This window comes from Lepidochelys kempii, chromosome 1 (genome assembly GCF_965140265.1).
Source record: "Lepidochelys kempii isolate rLepKem1 chromosome 1, rLepKem1.hap2, whole genome shotgun sequence".
In the NCBI taxonomy this organism is placed as follows: domain Eukaryota; kingdom Metazoa; phylum Chordata; order Testudines; family Cheloniidae; genus Lepidochelys; species Lepidochelys kempii.
The window spans coordinates 349,568,272-349,584,560 of NC_133256.1; the positions used below are offsets into that span (position 1 = coordinate 349,568,272).

General features: G+C 53.3%; 1 protein-coding gene across 1 annotated transcript in view; it reads left to right on the top strand.

Moving 5' to 3' along the window:
* Window positions 1-1,671: 1,671 nt before the first annotated feature.
* The window catches only part of SND1 (staphylococcal nuclease and tudor domain containing 1), a 505,775-nt gene continuing 491,157 nt past the window's right edge, over window positions 1,672-16,289 (top strand). The window contains exon 1 of the mRNA XM_073329019.1: window positions 1,672-1,863. Coding sequence (XP_073185120.1) covers window positions 1,792-1,863 — 72 coding nt within the window. The 5' untranslated portion in view covers window positions 1,672-1,791. The remainder of the gene's footprint in view (window positions 1,864-16,289) is intronic.

The following is a 16,289-nucleotide window of genomic DNA, read 5'->3' on the forward strand; positions in this document are numbered from 1 at the left end:
GGCAGGTGCGGGGGGGTCACTCTGGAGTCCCCCTGTCCTGGGGCTAAGCGGTGAGCTGGGGGGGGGTCACTCTGAGGTCCCCCGTCACAGGACTGAGTGGTGGGGTGGGGGCCAGGTGCGGAGAGGTCACTCTGGGGTCCCCCCCCATCCCGGAGGCTGAGCGGTGGGGTGGGGGCCAGGTGTGGGTGGGGGTCACTTTGGGGTCCCCCCATCCCGGGGGCTGAGCGGTGCGGGCAGGTGCGGGGAGGTCACTCTGGGGTCCCCCCCCCATCCCGGGGGCTGAGCGGTGGGGGCCAGGTGTGGGTGGGGGTCACTCTAGGGTCCCCCCATCCCGGAGGCTGAGCGGTGGGGTGGGGGCCAGGTGTGGGTGGGGGTCACTCTGGGGCCCCCCCCCATCCCGGAGGCTGAGCGGTGGGGTGGGGGCCAGGTGTGGGTGGGGGTCACTCTGGGGTCCCCCCGTCCCGGGGGCTGAGCGGTGGGGTGGGGGCCAGGTGTGGGTGGGGGTCACTCTGGGGTCCCCCTGTCCCGGGGGCTGAGCGATGGGGGCCAGGTGCGGGGGGGGTCCCTCTGGGGTCCCCCCATCCCGGAGGCTGAGCGGTGAGGGCCAGGTGCGGGGGGGTCAGTCTGGGGTCCCCCCGTCCCGGGGCTGAGCGGTGGGGTGGGGGCCAGGTGTCGGTGGGGGTCCCTCTGGGGTCCCCCCATCCCGGAGGCTGAGCGGTGGGGGCCAGGTGTGGGTGGGGGTCACTCTGGGGCCCCCCCCCATCCCGGAGGCTGAGCGGTGGGGGCCAGGTGTGGGTGGGGGTCACTCTAGGGTCCCCCCATCCCGGAGGCTGAGCGGTGGGGTGGGGGCCAGGTGTGGGTGGGGGTCACTCTGGGGTCCCCCCATCCCGGAGGCTGAGCGGTGGGGGCCAGGTGTGGGTGGGGGTCACTCTGGGGTCCCCCTGTCCCGGGGGCTGAGCGATGGGGGCCAGGTGCGGGGGGGTCACTCTGGGGTCCCCCCATCCCGGGGGCTGAGCGGTGGGGTGGGGGCCAGGTGTGGGTGGGGGTCACTCTGGGGTCCCCCCATCCCGGGGGCTGAGCGGTGGGGTGGGGGCCAGGTGTGGGTGGGGGTCACTCTGGGGTCCCCCTGTCCCGGGGGCTGAGCGATGGGGGCCAGGTGCGGGGGGGGTCACTCTGGGGTCCCCCCATCCCGGGGGCTGAGCGGTGGGGTGGGGGCCAGGTGTGGGTGGGGGTCACTCTGGGGTCCCCCCATCCCGGGGGCTGAGCGGTGGGGTGGGGGCCAGGTGTGGGTGGGGGTCACTCTGGGGTCCCCCTGTCCCGGGGGCTGAGCGGTGGGGGCCAGGTGCGGGGGGGTCCCTCTGGGGTCCCCCCGTCCAGGGGCGGAGAAATCAGGGGGCCGGGCTGAGCGCTCCGGCCGGGCTGAGGGGCGGGGCACAGCCACACGTGGGGCCAGGGCAGCCGAGCCTTTGCCGACGTGTCCCTGCCCCGCGTGCCCCGGAAGCCCCGCCCTCGCCCCCGGTGACGTCATTGTGAATGCGGTCTATCGGGCCCATGTTGAGGCCCCGCGCGCTGATTGGCCTGGCAGAAAGGGGCGTGGCCTGGCGGACGGGTCGTTGATTGGTCGGCCGAGGGACTCCCGCGCTCAGCGCGCCTGCGCCGGGTGGCGGAAGGGATAAATACCGGCGGCGCTGGGCGCCCCTCCCCCCCACACGTTACCGCCGGTTGAGTCGGCTGCGTCCGCTCCGCGCTCCCCTCACCTCAGCGCGCCCGACCCGCCCGGCCCGGCCCGCCATGGCCTCCGCCGCCCCCGGCCAGAGCGGCCCCGCCGCGCCCCTCGCGCTGCAGCGCGGCATCGTCAAGATGGTGAGAGCCGGGACCTCCCGCGTTCCCCGGGGCCGGGTCTGGGGTCTCTGTCCCGGGGCCTCTGCAGCCCTCCGGCCCCGCCGGGGAACCCCCCCCGGTCTGCCCCCCCGCGCCGCCCCCCGCCGGTCCTGCCCCGGAACCGCCGTGGGACCCCCCCCCGGCTGCGCCCCCGGTCCTGTGCCCCGCTGGTGCTGACCCGGCCCCCCCGGTCTGCCCCCGGGGCTGTGCCCCGCCGTGACGGGACCCCCCCCCTCATCTGCCCCCCCGGGGCTGTGCCCCACCGTGACAGGACCCCCCCGTCTGCCGCCCCGCCCGTGTTGCCTCTGCCCCCCCCGGGCCTGTGCCCCACCGTCTGCCCCGGCTCCTCGCCCCCTGCCCCCCCGTCTGCTCCCCCCCCCGGGCCTGTGCCCCACCGTCTGCCCCGGCTCCTCGCCCCCTGCCCCCCCGTCTGCTCCCCCCCCCCGGGCCTGTGCCCCACCGTCTGCCCCGTCTGCTCCCCCCCGGGCCTGTGCCCCACCGTCTGCCCCGGCTCCTCGCCCCCTGCCCCCCCGTCTGCTCCCCCCCGGGCCTGTGCCCCGCCGTGACAGGACCCCCCCTCATCTGCCCCCCCCCAGGCCTGTGCCCCGCCGTGACAGGACCCCCCCTCATCTGCCCCCCCAGGCCTGTGTCCCGCCGTGACAGGACCCCCCCTCATCTGCCCCCCCAGGCCTGTGCCCCGCTGTGACAGGACCCCCCCCGTCTGCCGCCCCGCCCCCCACCCGTGTTGCCTCTGCTCCCCCCGGGCCTGTGCCCCGCCGTCTGCCCCGGCTCCTCGCCCCCTGCCCCCCCGTCTGCCCCCCCAGGCCTGTGCCCCGCCGTGACAGACCCCCCCTCGTCTGCCCCCCCGCCAGTGTTGCCCCTGCCCCCCATCTGCCCCCTCTCCGGGCCTGTGCCCCGCCGTGGGACCCCCCCCCGGGCCTGTGCCCTGTCCTGCCGGGCCGCCCTTGCTCGGGCCGCCCCCTGCTTCCCCGCACTGCAGCCGAGACCCCGCCGCTCCTCACGGTGGAGGCGGCTGGAGGCTGCTCGGCCGCTGCCGGGCCTGGCCGCTGCCGACTGTCCCTGCGTGAGCCATGTGCTCCTGGGGGCAGGGCTCCCGGTGGGTCTGGTCCCGGGCCAGACCCCGGCAGCTCATCCTGGGCCGAGGTCGCAGGGCAGAGGGGTGCCAGGTAGGGGGCTGGTAACGTCCTGCCTTGTGTCCAGTTGGGCCTGAGACTTGTCCACGGCGGTGGCTTTCCTGCGGGCCAGGAGGCCTTCCTACGGTGCGGCTGGACATGTCCTCCAGTCTTCTGGGGGCTGGGGCATGTTCTCTGCCCTCCCACAAGGCTGGAGACCTGGAAGCTGCTCAGGGATTGCTCTTGTCCTGTGGATGGGCATGTGTTCCTCCTGGGGGTGGAGAGGGCATGCCCTGAACCTGCGGGGAGGGGCCTGAACCTGAGGATTGGTGGGTATGTACTTTACCCTGATGGATTGGCAGGCCCTTATGTCCAGGGCAGGTTTTCCATTGGCTTCGCACAAGTGGTTCCAGGGCAGCAAAGTTTTCAGTAGCTGTATAAAAAACTCGCTCCTAGGTGAGTCTGGCGGGAGCCTGCTTGGGGTGAGCCACAAACTGGGTGCAGAATGGTGGGAGAGGGACATGAACATACGCAGCTTGGTGTGGGGGTGTCTGCATTGTTTGTCTGGGGGGCTAAGAGCGTTAAGGAGGTGGGAGTGCAGTGTGTGTTCTGTTTTGGAATTGATCTGTGTGCTGGTGGGAGAGATTGGGCTTGGGGTTGGTGTATTGCCCTCCACTTCCATCTGTGTTGGCCCCAGCCAGTGGTGTTTGCAGCAAGCCCCACTCTGGAAGCTACCACAAAGTCTAATCCTTTGCTATTGTCTGGACTGATGGGAGCCCGTGGGGAGGCTAGGTTTTTCAGATGGGAACCCGGTCTGTGGGAGAGGAGAGAGCCCAAGACACACAGCCCAGTTATTTGGGTGGGGGGAGAATGAGGGGATTGGTGGAAACTGAGACTTGTTTTTCTGGTTGGGCTGGGGTGTGTGTGGGGAGCTGGGGCTGGTGGGCTGTTTCCATACAGGCCCTGTTAACAGGTGCTAGCACCTGTCCTAAAGTCAGACTGTTACTAGCCAGTCAGGGGGCCATGCCCAAACCTATGGAGGCAGGGAGTTTTTACAGTGGTCATGCCTCACTCTCTCCTCGTTTGTCCTTCTCACCACTTTGAACATCTTCAGAAGAAAGAAGCCAGTTCACGCTGGCCTGGGAAGCAGTGCTGGATCTGTGCAGGTGATGCAAGAATTGCTAGCACAGTTTCAACGGTTGTGCAGCACAGAATCTTAGCGGGATCTGGGCATTGGCCCTGACCCATGCCGTGCTGCGCTCTGAAGGGACCGGTCTTCTAGGGAAGGCCGCAGCACAGGGGTGCTCTGGGGAGCCGGGGGGGGGGTGTTCATATCTCTGCTTGCAGAGTGGTTCAGAAGTTGTTGCCCCCCTCAGCCTTCCTCCAAGAAGGGACCCTCATCTTGCTCACCACAGCTCATGTGGGCTTTTTACCCACCAGAGGGGTTAACCCACTGACTTTTCAGAGCTTTCAGTGTGCCCCATAGGGCTGAAACTGGAAAGGTTTACTCCTTGTTTATCTCTTTCACAAGCTCCCCAGAGGGGACGTACATAGTAGGTTTAAAAATGTAACTAGAGTTTTAACCAGCTTTGAGTTGCTAGGCTGCTGCTAGAGATCCCAGGGAATGTGAGCATCAGACTTCCTGGTTCCTCTGCCAGACTGAATGGTGTCAGATTTAGGGTTGGCCCTAGGTCTGTGTTTAGACCCTTCTCTACTCTCTTGGGCTGAGATTTTTCAGGCTTAGTCTGTGCCCCAAGATAAGTTTTCACACAAATCAGCTGAGTAGTCTGTGTGGAAAACAAGCACATCCCTAATGTTAAAAGGGTATATACAGTACCCAGTGCACTGAGGTCTCTAGTTCTACTGTAATATACAAAGTCTATGAAATACAGTTGGCAAACGGATAGGTGATTGATGGTAAGAGGTCAGTCAGGAGGGAGTGCTGTGCAAACAGAGTAAAAGGTGCACCATTCCTAAACCAGATGTGGATTAGGAGTGAGTATGTATTTAGAACAGTCCTTTAGCTGTATTGAATGTCCCACAGAATAGGGATTCCAAATTTTGAAGGCAGGGAGGGGGGCTACTGATGCTGTTACTTACTATCCCTGCTAGATTAGCAGGCAGAGGAAACTCATCTAGTCTCCACCCCAAATTGAAGCATGTGCTTTTATTTCCTTCCAGCATTTCTTCCTCTTTGGATGTTTTGTCCCTTTCCTGTTATCTTCTGTTCCCTTCCCCCAAGATAAGGTGCTTGAGCAGGTTAAAGGAGCCTCTGCAGCAGTTTTGCTCTCAGGGCACATGAGACTAAAACTCTAAATTTCACTCTGGGGCCAGCAGCACTTTTTGCAGGAGGTCACTTGATGGAAATTGAAGGGCAGTGAATTTAGACCCAATAGAAATAAATGCTACTTTATGGAGAATAGTCATCCTTGTGGCATCCATCGCCTCAGGAGGTTATCGAGAGGAGTGCAGTGACTGGATAATGTTATGGCCTAACAATTGTAGCTTTGCAGGCTGTGATTAAAGGGGAAATCAAGTGTCGTGCTTCAGGGTACAAATTGATTGTATGGAGGGGTCAGGAAGGAACTCTTCCATCTGCAGAATGGTACAGTTGGGTGCACTCAGGTTTTTGTTGTTTTGTGGAGTAGCAGACTTAGGTCGCTGTTTGAGGCTCGTTCACGTCTAATCATGTCTAAAGTTAGGCTCGTAATTCAGGGTTTGGCCTTCAGTTAAAAATACCTTGATTTTTTTAGGAGTACTGAACACCTATGTGTCTCATTGAAGTTAATGGGAACTGTAGGCGTCCTGCTTGTTGGAAATCAGGTAATTTTTATTTAGGTCCCTCGGTGCAGGTTTAAAGTTCCCTAACTTTAGGCTTCCAGATATGAAAACTTAGGTCTGGGCTCCTGAGCCAGTGCAACAAATCCTATAAACAAAGTTCTTTGACCTTTCTGTTTATATCCAGGCATGACTCTGATTTTGGGAGCGTTAACTGGTGTGTGCTGAACACTTGTGAGAAACTCTGTGCATTACTGAAGGTTAAATTTGAAATGTCTGAGCTTCATGAACAAGTGAATGTAGTTGTCAGAAGTACAAAGCTTGTTTCTTCTGCCACTTCCTTTGGAGAGCAAGTGAGACTGGCATATGCTTTCTTAAAACAGACAATGTTGCAGAATAGCAGGGCGTGAGCATGAGCTACAGATGGAGTTTTATGGGAATTTGGCTTAATTTTCAGTTAGATTTAGTTTGCTAAACTGCTGTTTCTCAGCTGAGTTGGAAGTTTTCTTCAAATTGCAATTATGCAAAGCATTTTCTAATGCTTGCTAAACAGCATTTAGGGTAGTAAAAACTTGTGTGTGTGTTTATATATAATTTTTTTTAGATGGCTATGGTCCAGGGGTTAGAGTGCTAGTTTGGGCTGTGGGAGACCTGAGTTCAGTATCTGCTTTGCCACAGACCTCCTCTATGCCCCAGAGCAATTCACTTACTCTCTCTCAGTTCCATAGATGTCCAGTGGGGATACTAGTATTGCTCTGCTTCACAGAAGGGTGGAGGATAACTGCATCAAAGATTGCAGAACTTAGATACTACAGTGATGGGGGGGTAAGATAAGTATCCAAGAGAGATTTCACCAGCATCTCTTGCAGCCTTAGACTTTTCTCTCTGGCTGATTCCTATTGTTCAGAACCTTTGCTTCGGGGAATTCATGTTTGAGCTGGGAACTTCACTTTGAGGAATAGAGATCTAGGGAGCACTTTTGGCAGCTTATGCACCTATTTTATTGAAATTTTTATCTCTTCTCTTCAAGTAATCCACATTCCCTGATGTGAGGGTATAACTGTGTGATCTAGGAGTTGAGGGGTGAGACCCAGGGGTTCAAGCCACCTGAATGACTTTCACAGCAGCTGTGCACCCTGGAATGCATTGATAACTTGTAAAATGGTAAAACTGACCTCCCTTGTCCTCCTGGAAGTGCACTGGAAATAGTAAAGTGAAGTCGTTGCAGGCTGTGTGATGGCTGCCGGAGAATGGCACTGGTTTGAAGCAAAGCCAGTTAAGTTTTGCTCCCTTTCTCATTCTAAAAATCAATGAATCACTTCCCTGTTCATGCTACAGTGTAAATCTGTTGCAGTGTCAAACTTTCTTACAGCGAAGGAATTCGCATCTGGCAAATGCAGCCTAGATGTAAGAGTACCTGGTGGCAATTGGGGAAGGACTGTTCCCTGGGCCGGTTCGAAGCTTCCCTTTGGTGATGAGCCTGTATTTCATACCCCTTATAGTATCTTCCACCAGGTATGCTCAAGGTACTTTACACACAAACCTCATGACACTGCCCTCTGAGGTGCTGTGGACCAGCTTAAGGTTAGGCAGCAAGTGGGTGGAACTGGGAATAGACCCAGGGAGTCCTGAATCCAGCAGCTCTGCATGCTGCTGCCTGTGTGGGGGTGATAGGGTGACCAGATGTCCCGATTTTATAGGGACAGTCCCGATTTTTGGGGCTTTTTCTTAAATAGGCTCCCATTACCCCCCACCCCATCCCGATTTTTCACATGTGCTGTCTGGTCACTCCTATGGGGTGAACTGCTGGGAAGGGTGAGAGCCAGACCCTTGTGGGAGACAAATGGGGACAAGGGTGGGGAGTTAAGTGCGTCCATCCTGAGGTGATTTGATGGGGATTGGATGGAAGATGGGGTGATGCTGTGTATTTTGTTCACCCACCCGTTACCTTGCACCTTGCTCATCAGCTGGGAGCAGGGTGTGTATGGCACCATTTCCTGGGTAGCCTCTCCTTAAGAACATAACAGCCATACTGGGTCAGACCAATGGTCCATCTAGCCCAGTGTCCTGTCTTCTGACAGTGGTCAATCCCAGGTGCTTCAGAGGGAATGAACAGAACTGGGCAATTATCGAGTGATCCATCCCGTTGTCCAGTCCCAGCTTCTGACAGACAGAGGCTTAGGGACACTCAGAGCATGGGGTTGTATCCCTGACTATCTTGGTTACTTGACCTTTCCTTTATGAATTTATCTAGTTCTTCTTGTGAACCCAGTTATAGATTGGGCCTTCACAACATTCTCTGGCAAATAGTTCCACAGGTTGAGACTGCATTGTGTGAAGAAATACTTCCAATTATGTTTTCCAATATGCATTACTTTGCATTTATCAGCACTGAATTTCATCTGCCAGTTTGCTGCCCAGTCATCCAGTTCTGTGAGATTGCTTTGGACTTAACTATCTTGAGTAGTTTTGTATCATCTGCAAATTTTACCACCTCACTGTTTACCTCTTTTTTCAGAATATGTTGAACAGCACTGGTCCCAGTATAGATTTTTCGGGAACCCCACTGTTTACCTCTCTCTATTTTGAAAACTGACCATTTATTCATGCCCTTTGTTTCCTATATTTTAACCAGCTACTGATCCATGGGAAGACCTTCCCTCTTATTCCATGAGTGCTTACTTTGCTTAAGAGCCTTTGTTGAGGGATCTTGTCAAAGGCTCTTTGAAAGTCCAAGTGTGGTATATCCACTGGATCACCTTTGTGTGTGTGTGTTGACCCCCTCAAAGAATTCTGATAGATTGGGTGAGACATGATTTTCGTTTACAAAAGACATGTTGATTCTTCCCCTGACAAATCATGTTAATCTGTGTCTGATAATTCTGTTCTTTTCTATAGTTTCAACCAGTTTGACTGGTACTGAAGTCAGGCTTACCGGCCTGTAATTGCCAAGATCACCACTGGAGCCTTTCTAAAATTGGCTTTACATTAGCTATCCTCTAGTCATCTGGTACAGAAGCTGATTTAAGTGATAGATTCCATACTACAGTTAGTAATTTTGCAATTTCATATTTGAATTCCTTCAGCACTTGGGTGAATCTCATCTGGCCCTGGTGACTTATTGCTGTTTAATTTATCAATTTGTTCCAAATCCACCTCCTCTTGATGCCTCAGTTTGGGACAGTTCCTCAAAGTTGTCGCCTCCCTCTTTGAGACTGTGAGGATGATGGTGGGATGGGAATCCCTCCTGCGGCTGTTTCTAAGCCTTCCTGCTTCATTGGAATGGTAGTTGTCCTCTTCTCTACATGTAGCTGTCACCTGCAGGTCCCCATCCAGTCACCTTCCTCTGACTTGACCCCTCCCTTCCTCTTCGCAAAATCCCACTCTCCTCTTCGATAATTCCCTTTCTGATGACCCATTTGACCTCTGGACTCCTCATTCAGCCTTCAGTGCTGGGTCAGCTCACCAATCATAGAATATCATAGAATCATAGAATATCAGGGTTGGAAGGGACCCCAGAAGGTCATCTAGTCCAACCCCCTGCTCGAAGCAGGCCCTGGTGACTTATTGCTGTTTAATCCCCTGCCTGGCCACCACCTCTTCCCCTTCAAGATCATTTCTACTGCAGCCTCCTCTCTGGCTGCCTTGACTCTCTTTGGTTCACACAAACTCACCTGCCTGACCATATTACCCTGTTCGCTCCCCAGCAGTGAATCCCTCCACTGGTCCCCTTTCCACCGCATCAAGCTCAAGTTTCTTGTTCTTGCCTTCAAGGCCCTTCATGTTTCTGACTCTCCTTAGTGGACCGTGTTTATCATCCTTATCCCTCCACAGCAGTGCTAGCCTTGTTGACTCATCTGTCCACCTCTTCCATAGCAGTGTCTGTTTTCTGTGCCATCCATTGTGCATGGGACACCCTCTAGAGCCACGATTGCTGTAAGGTTGGAATGGGACAATGGGATGGATCGGTCGATAAGTTGCTGTGTTCTGTTCCCTCTGAAGCACCTGGCGCTGGCCATTGTCAGAAGACCAGATACTGAGCTCGATGGACCATTGGTCTGACGCAGTGTGGCTGTTCTTAAGTTCATATGAAGTCTGCAAGAAATTACCCAGGGAGTAATTTCTACGTAGGAGGGCAGTGGGGGGATAGCTTATGCAGTCCCCCCGAAAGCTGTTGCTCTGCTTGTGTGTGGTATACTCTTCCTGTTTTTGCCTTTCTCATTGTAGTGCCTTCAGGGTAGGGAATGTGTCCTCCTTGTGTTAGGAAAATACCTAGCACATTGTTGGCACTCTTACAATGTAACTGAGTCCAGGCTGGCATAGTCCTAGTGGGAATGACCCTCAGGTAGGTGACTTCGGGCATTATTTCTCCACTAAAGGTCACACTTCCAACTCGCTGACTTAGTTTTTTCTTTACAGATGTTCTGGCACCCCTCTTAATTTTGTTTTTGCACCTTTTGGGTGTATTTTCGTACAGATGTGGGGAAGCCTGTGGTGTTTGGGGAGCTGAGAAATGGGCCCCCGAGCCCCTGCACAAAGAGGAAGAGAAGCTTAAATGTCTCAAACAGGGTCTTTTTGCCCTGAGTGCACTGCACAGGCTGTTCCTTTCTGTGGCTTAGGTAACCTGGCTCTCCCAGCTGGCTGGATAATTACATACATGTTAAATGCAGTCCATGCTGCAGTCATAGGCCAAATGGCAGCTCATTTTAATGTGTGGGAGTTGGTGGTTGATTCAAGCTCAGAGTAGCTTGCAGTTGGTCATGGGCTGCATCTACTAGCTGCAGTAAGGTTTTGAAGCCCCAATGCTGCCTTTAACAATCGGGAATCCCAAACTTCACTTGATGGCAATGGAGCAAGCTTAATCGGAAGAGTTCTAGGTTGGAGATGGTTTGGGTGCTGCCCATGAATCAGACCTGCATGTCCTGTCATCCAGTGCTCTCGTTTCCATCCTGCTCAGATCAAGCTGGATCATCACCTTCCAACCCCTGCAGTCTCTGTGGTCATGTCTTTGCGTGGTAGCTGAGGTAGGTTGCAGTTTGTCTGGCCCATTGTAGGCAGTGAGTAAAATGGGCACTGGCTGCTACTATCTCCACGCTGCCAATCCCTTGGGTCCTGTAATCAGATTTTTCACCCTGTTAGATCAGTTCTTAAGCAGCAGCTGCTGAAATTTAATTTCCTTCTGGAGAATTGTTTCCAGCCGAGACCCAAGGCATTAGCATTGGGAACTTTCCTCCCTGCTGTGCTGAAATGAGGGGAGATGGGCACTGTTCATCCTGCCACAATTAATGGGCAGAAAGCTGGTTCTGTGGATGCTTGCTTGAAGAGGTGCAATGCTACTGTGGTATTACCTGGATGGGTGCAACCTCTCTTGGTGAAGGGTAAAGGAATGGGGGCTGGGGTATGGGAGGGCTGAAGTTGGCAGGGCAGGAGGGAGAAGCAGGTGAAATAAGTAGGTGCAAAGTGAATGAAACTGATTATATGAATCTTCCCTTGGGAGGACCCCTCTCCCCCCGGCTGTATATGGAAATAGCAGGTCTGAGAGCACAGGGTACATAGCAATCACCCCTGCACACTGCTGGCTCAGATATTATGGTGGTTAGGGCCATGTGAGTACCTGGCTAGAGCATATTGGGGTGGGTCATGCTGGTGTAATTCAGCTGCTAGCCAGTTGCTGTGGGAGGAGGGAACGTGAGTCTCAGGAGAGATACAGACCTGTGAGAAGCTGCAGATGGGGAAGAATAAGCAGCTGTATGTACAGCACTTAGCAAGCCCTGTTCTGTGCAAGGGCTTGTTCGCGTCTTTGGAGCGGAGCGCTACAGATAATAGAGCAAGTAGAAGTTAGCTACTGAACCCAGAGAAGGCAGCAGCACTATTGCAGTGACGAGAACCTAGAAGATCATTGGAAGGAGCAGATAGGTGAAGGGTCCCTCTTTTGCAGGCATGGGTTTGTGTAGATAGAGCCCGAGATGTCTCCTTCCATCACTGGAGTCAGATCCTGAGGACGTAGTAGGTATTCCCAAGACACCTGAGGTAGTTGGGGTGACTGGGGGAGCACAGATCCCCAAGAGGTTGGGGGGACTATAGGTAGGGCAGCTGTCCCACATGCTGTCAGAGGAATTGTGAACTGCCATTCACTCAGTTTGACGTGTCAGGATGATGGGCAGGTAGCCTTATACTTCCAAAGACTGACTGTACTGTAGCCTGGCCCTATCCTTGGGACAATCTCCTTCTTTGAGCATCCTCTGGCCTCCAAATCCCTATTTGAAGCCACTGTTTCCAGGGATGCTGCCTGGCCTACCTGTTTCATGCCTTCCTCTACCTGAGCTGTTCTGTGGCTTGCCCCCTTTGATCTCTCTGATCCTAGACTTTCAATGGGGGAGAACCTGGTCTTACTCTGAAACATCATGGAAATCACAGCACTTTTTTTTAAGCGGGACAAACTGAGAAAAATGAGTTTGAGATGCTTCCTGAGAACCAATTCCTGAAGGAGGAAGGTGCTGGCAGAGCAATGGGTGGGCTGAAGCTACACAGAGGGTGTGGGATACGATCTGCCATGTGTGTGGGGTGCCAAGAGTGCACAAGGTTCTGTGGTTGAATGAGGACGTTCAGAAGCTAATAGAGGATGCAAAGAAGCGTGTGTTGAGGAACTAAGCAAAGGTAATCTGTTTGAGAGACTGCAGTCAGGTTGATTGTGGACGGCTGCTGTGGGAATGATGACTAGAATCTCAGCTTTGTGCATTTTTTGTGATGGGAATCTCAGGCCCAATAAAAACGCACAGTAATAATGCTCCGCATGTCTCATGCAGTGATTGCAAAGCACTTTACAAAGGAGAGTCAACATGTCCCCTTTGCAGATGGGGAAACTGAGCCCCGGAAGTGAAGTGTCTTACCCCAGGTAACAAAGAGAGTCTGGGCACAGCTAGGAACAGCGCTCGTGTCCACCTGACTGCAAGCCCACTGCACTGTGCTGTGAAGTCTGAGGCCTTTTTCTGCAATGAACAGTAGCCAGATGGAAAGACAGCAGCCGTGAGCTAGGTAGAAGTCACAACCTCACATTCCTGCTAAATTATATCAAAACAACGTATTATTGGGCTGTTAAGGAGGTGCTCCTCTCCAAACAGTACCCACCCCCACCAGGCAAAGAAGCAGATCTTAAGATGTTTAAAGAAAACTTGTTTGGCATTCTGTCTGGCAAGGAACCATATCAACAGTTGTGATTGTGAAATCCCCACTTTATTTTGTCTTTATGGTCCTCACTTCTCTATTGTTTATCTGGAGGGTCTCTGGTTCTATGATTGTTTGTCTGTTTCATAACTAATCTTGCAAGATTTAAATCAGCTAAGGTACCGGGGTCTGATTGGTTAAAGAATTATTTTGTAATGGGCTAGGATTGGTGAAGAATACGGTTCTTTAGTTTACAGTGATTGGTTATGGTACAGCTAAGCAGGACTCACTGTATAAACTGGGGTCCAAAAGGAAGTTCTTTGGAACCAACTCCAGGACATAGCCCCAAGATCAGAGCTGCCAGACCTCAACACCATGCCAACCACACGGTGCAGAATACTTTAGCCATGGACAATCTAATCTTGACTGGCCACCAAGAAAAGCTTGTCTGCCTTATGGGGAGTGGTGCACAGTGTATGCTTGCTTCGTGTGTGTATTTTGTTTTGGTAACTGTTAATAAATAGAAGTTAAGGGTATTACTGTGTAAGGCTCTTACTGGTAAAAGGCCCTACAAACCTGCAGAAGATTATGCCCTGAGCCCTAGGAACTGAGTAAGGGTAGGTGCTTTTCACCCAGAATCCTGGGAAAGGGTTGGGGTGCCTAAATTATCCAGTTCCTGGGGTCTCAAGGTGTAACCCGGTTAAAGGTGGGGTGCCCTAGAGTGTGTGGGTAACAATGCTTCCTTGAGAAAATGACCTGATCTCAGAGCAACTCCAGTGCTTGCAGAGCATCCTGCTGAGTTGGATGGAGGCAGGCTGTCGTACCTTGCCTTGGAAGCTGCTTTCTTTTTTAAAGAGTAAAACCCTGGCACTTCTGGCTGCAGTGAAAACGTTATGAATGTGATTGGGGTGTAACTGATGGTGCCCACAGTCTGAAACAATAGCTGGGCCCGAACTGCCCCTTTCACCTTGATTGGTAACTCAGAAGCCTAATGATGCTAATCAAACCATATGAGGAAGGTGAGGGGGTGACTAGGCTAGCTTGTCGCATTGCAGTGATCAGTCGCTTTAGCTAGTTGGCGTCTTGTTCTGAACTGCAGGGGTGTTTTCTGACCTTTCTCCTGTGCTTCTGTTTTACCATGTTGTCTTGCTGCCTGAAAACTTCTGTTCCCTGAGCCTCTGGAAGGAACTCTATTGAATTCAGTCACATTCTATCTTAGTCCGAGCCTGCGTGTCACCTTTGGACGTTCTCCCCTCTGCCACAGCCCCTTGAGTCTTGATGGGTCTCTTCTTGCAATCATTCCCTGGGGCTTTCTCTCTAAGGAGCTGCCTGGGGCAAGGAGGGCTGGATTCCAGGGCAGGTCTTCCCTTGAGGTGAGGGACCTGGGAGCTGGGCTCATGGAGGGAGTTGCCTTGGCTCATGTTGATGAGCTTCCATCTCTAACACTTCTCACCTAGGAGCATCCCAGATGGGTTCCTCAGGGGTCACCTTCCCTGTTAGTGGCTGTTGGAGGTCAGCTGTCACAGGTCAGTACAGGTAGACACAGATTCCTGGTATGTGGGGGATGTGGTTGGATCATTACTATGTGCCCAGACACTGTCTGGTGTAGAGCTGGAAGGAACCTGAGTTTAGTCCAACCCCCAGTGTGAAGCTGTAACCTGACGGGAGTAATTACCCTCATGGAGTTCCAGTAGTGATCACAGAATATGTGGGTTGGAAGGGACCTCAGGAGGTCATCTAGTCCAACCCCCTGCTCAAAGCAGGACCAATCCCCAATTTTTGCCCCAGATCCCTAAATGGCCCCCTCAAGGATTGAACTCATAACCCTAGGTTTAGCAGGGCAATGCTCAAACCACTGAGTTGCTGGCTGATGTGCTAAAGCACTGTCTGATACTGGAGTCTGTATCCTGCACAATGTTGCTTGAGGCTTGTGTTTTATAGCCCAAATCTAATGATTCATTGCTGATCAGATAGGATTGGTGGTTGGTTTCTTGTTGCCTTTTTTGCATAAATGACAGGTGATGCAGCTGGAAACAGCCTGCTGATTCATCCCTGGCCCTTATAAAATCTCTTGCATGTTTGCAATGTTGAGGTGACTTGCCAAAGACAAGTCAGTGGTTCCATCTTGGAATACTTGGTTTGAACTGAGGATTCTTGGTCCTGATTCCACCTAGGGAAGGGCAAGCCTGTCGGTCGAGTGGTCTTTTCAGGACTTTGATTGCTCCTGTTCTGCTCAGTAATTCCAGTACTGTGTCCTGGATGTTGCAATCCATTGGAAAATGGCTGAGTTCTGGCTGCTCTTTCAATCCGGTGCTGAAAGAGAAGCCAAATGGCCAAGGTGGTGCATGGCTTGCTTTCTTGCCAAGCACATAGTCAATTCTAACAGGTCCAAGCATGTACTAAGTGATGCATCTCAGCAACTTCTAGCCACCTAATCAGGTTTCGCTTTTTGCTATATGTGCAGACATGAACAGTCAGGGCAAACTGACAGCTACTAATTTCTAGCAACAGGTTAAGTGGCAGTTCCCCTGGGAGAGGCCATCTGGGAGCTTGAAAACAATTATATGCAAATTCTGGCTAGCCTTCTGGTGCTGAACTCACTAAATGTGTGAAATCAGCAACTTGGGGCAGGAATTTGTCTTTAAAGCTCTGTACATAGAAATATATAGAAAGGCAGTAGGAATTATAGTGCATTTACAAATGAACACCATGGGAAGGCAGAGGTGTCTCCAGTTGCCATGTTTTCCGTGTTTACACAGCAGCTGTAACTACCCACAGTCTGGCTCAAAATGAGGGTCCTGTCTGAGGTGCAAATTAACTACCATTTGACTTGTTTTACAATATGGATTTCCTTTTGCCTCTTTGCTGGCTTCCCCTCCCATCTCCATATACCCCTTTGTGCCCATATCTTTCATGGCTTTCTTTCTCATGGTGCTCTTGGCATTCTGAGCCTGCTGAACGTTTCAGCTCTTTGCCTGACTGATAGTTGGACTTCATGCCTGGGTTATAAAGTCAGAAGGGTGAGTGCTGAGTGTAAGGGTAACTGGCGGGTGTGGGGCAGTTGTATGGATTTTATTGCATGCTGTGTGAAAAGACAAACCTTGCTATCTCCAGTGCTGATGAAAAGAGCTGAACTGCTGCCCTAGCAGAGACTCTGTAGTCTGAGCTGTTGGGTCCAATTTGCACCAATCCCATAAAATCTCTGGGTGAGGTCCCTGGCTGTAATGAAGGAATGCACAGGGTGGGATCAAAAGCTCACCCTGGGCTGGTCCCTAGTGTAAGTTTAGAGCAGCCTAAAAGCTGTTTTAAATTGACAGCAGCTGCTGACCATTC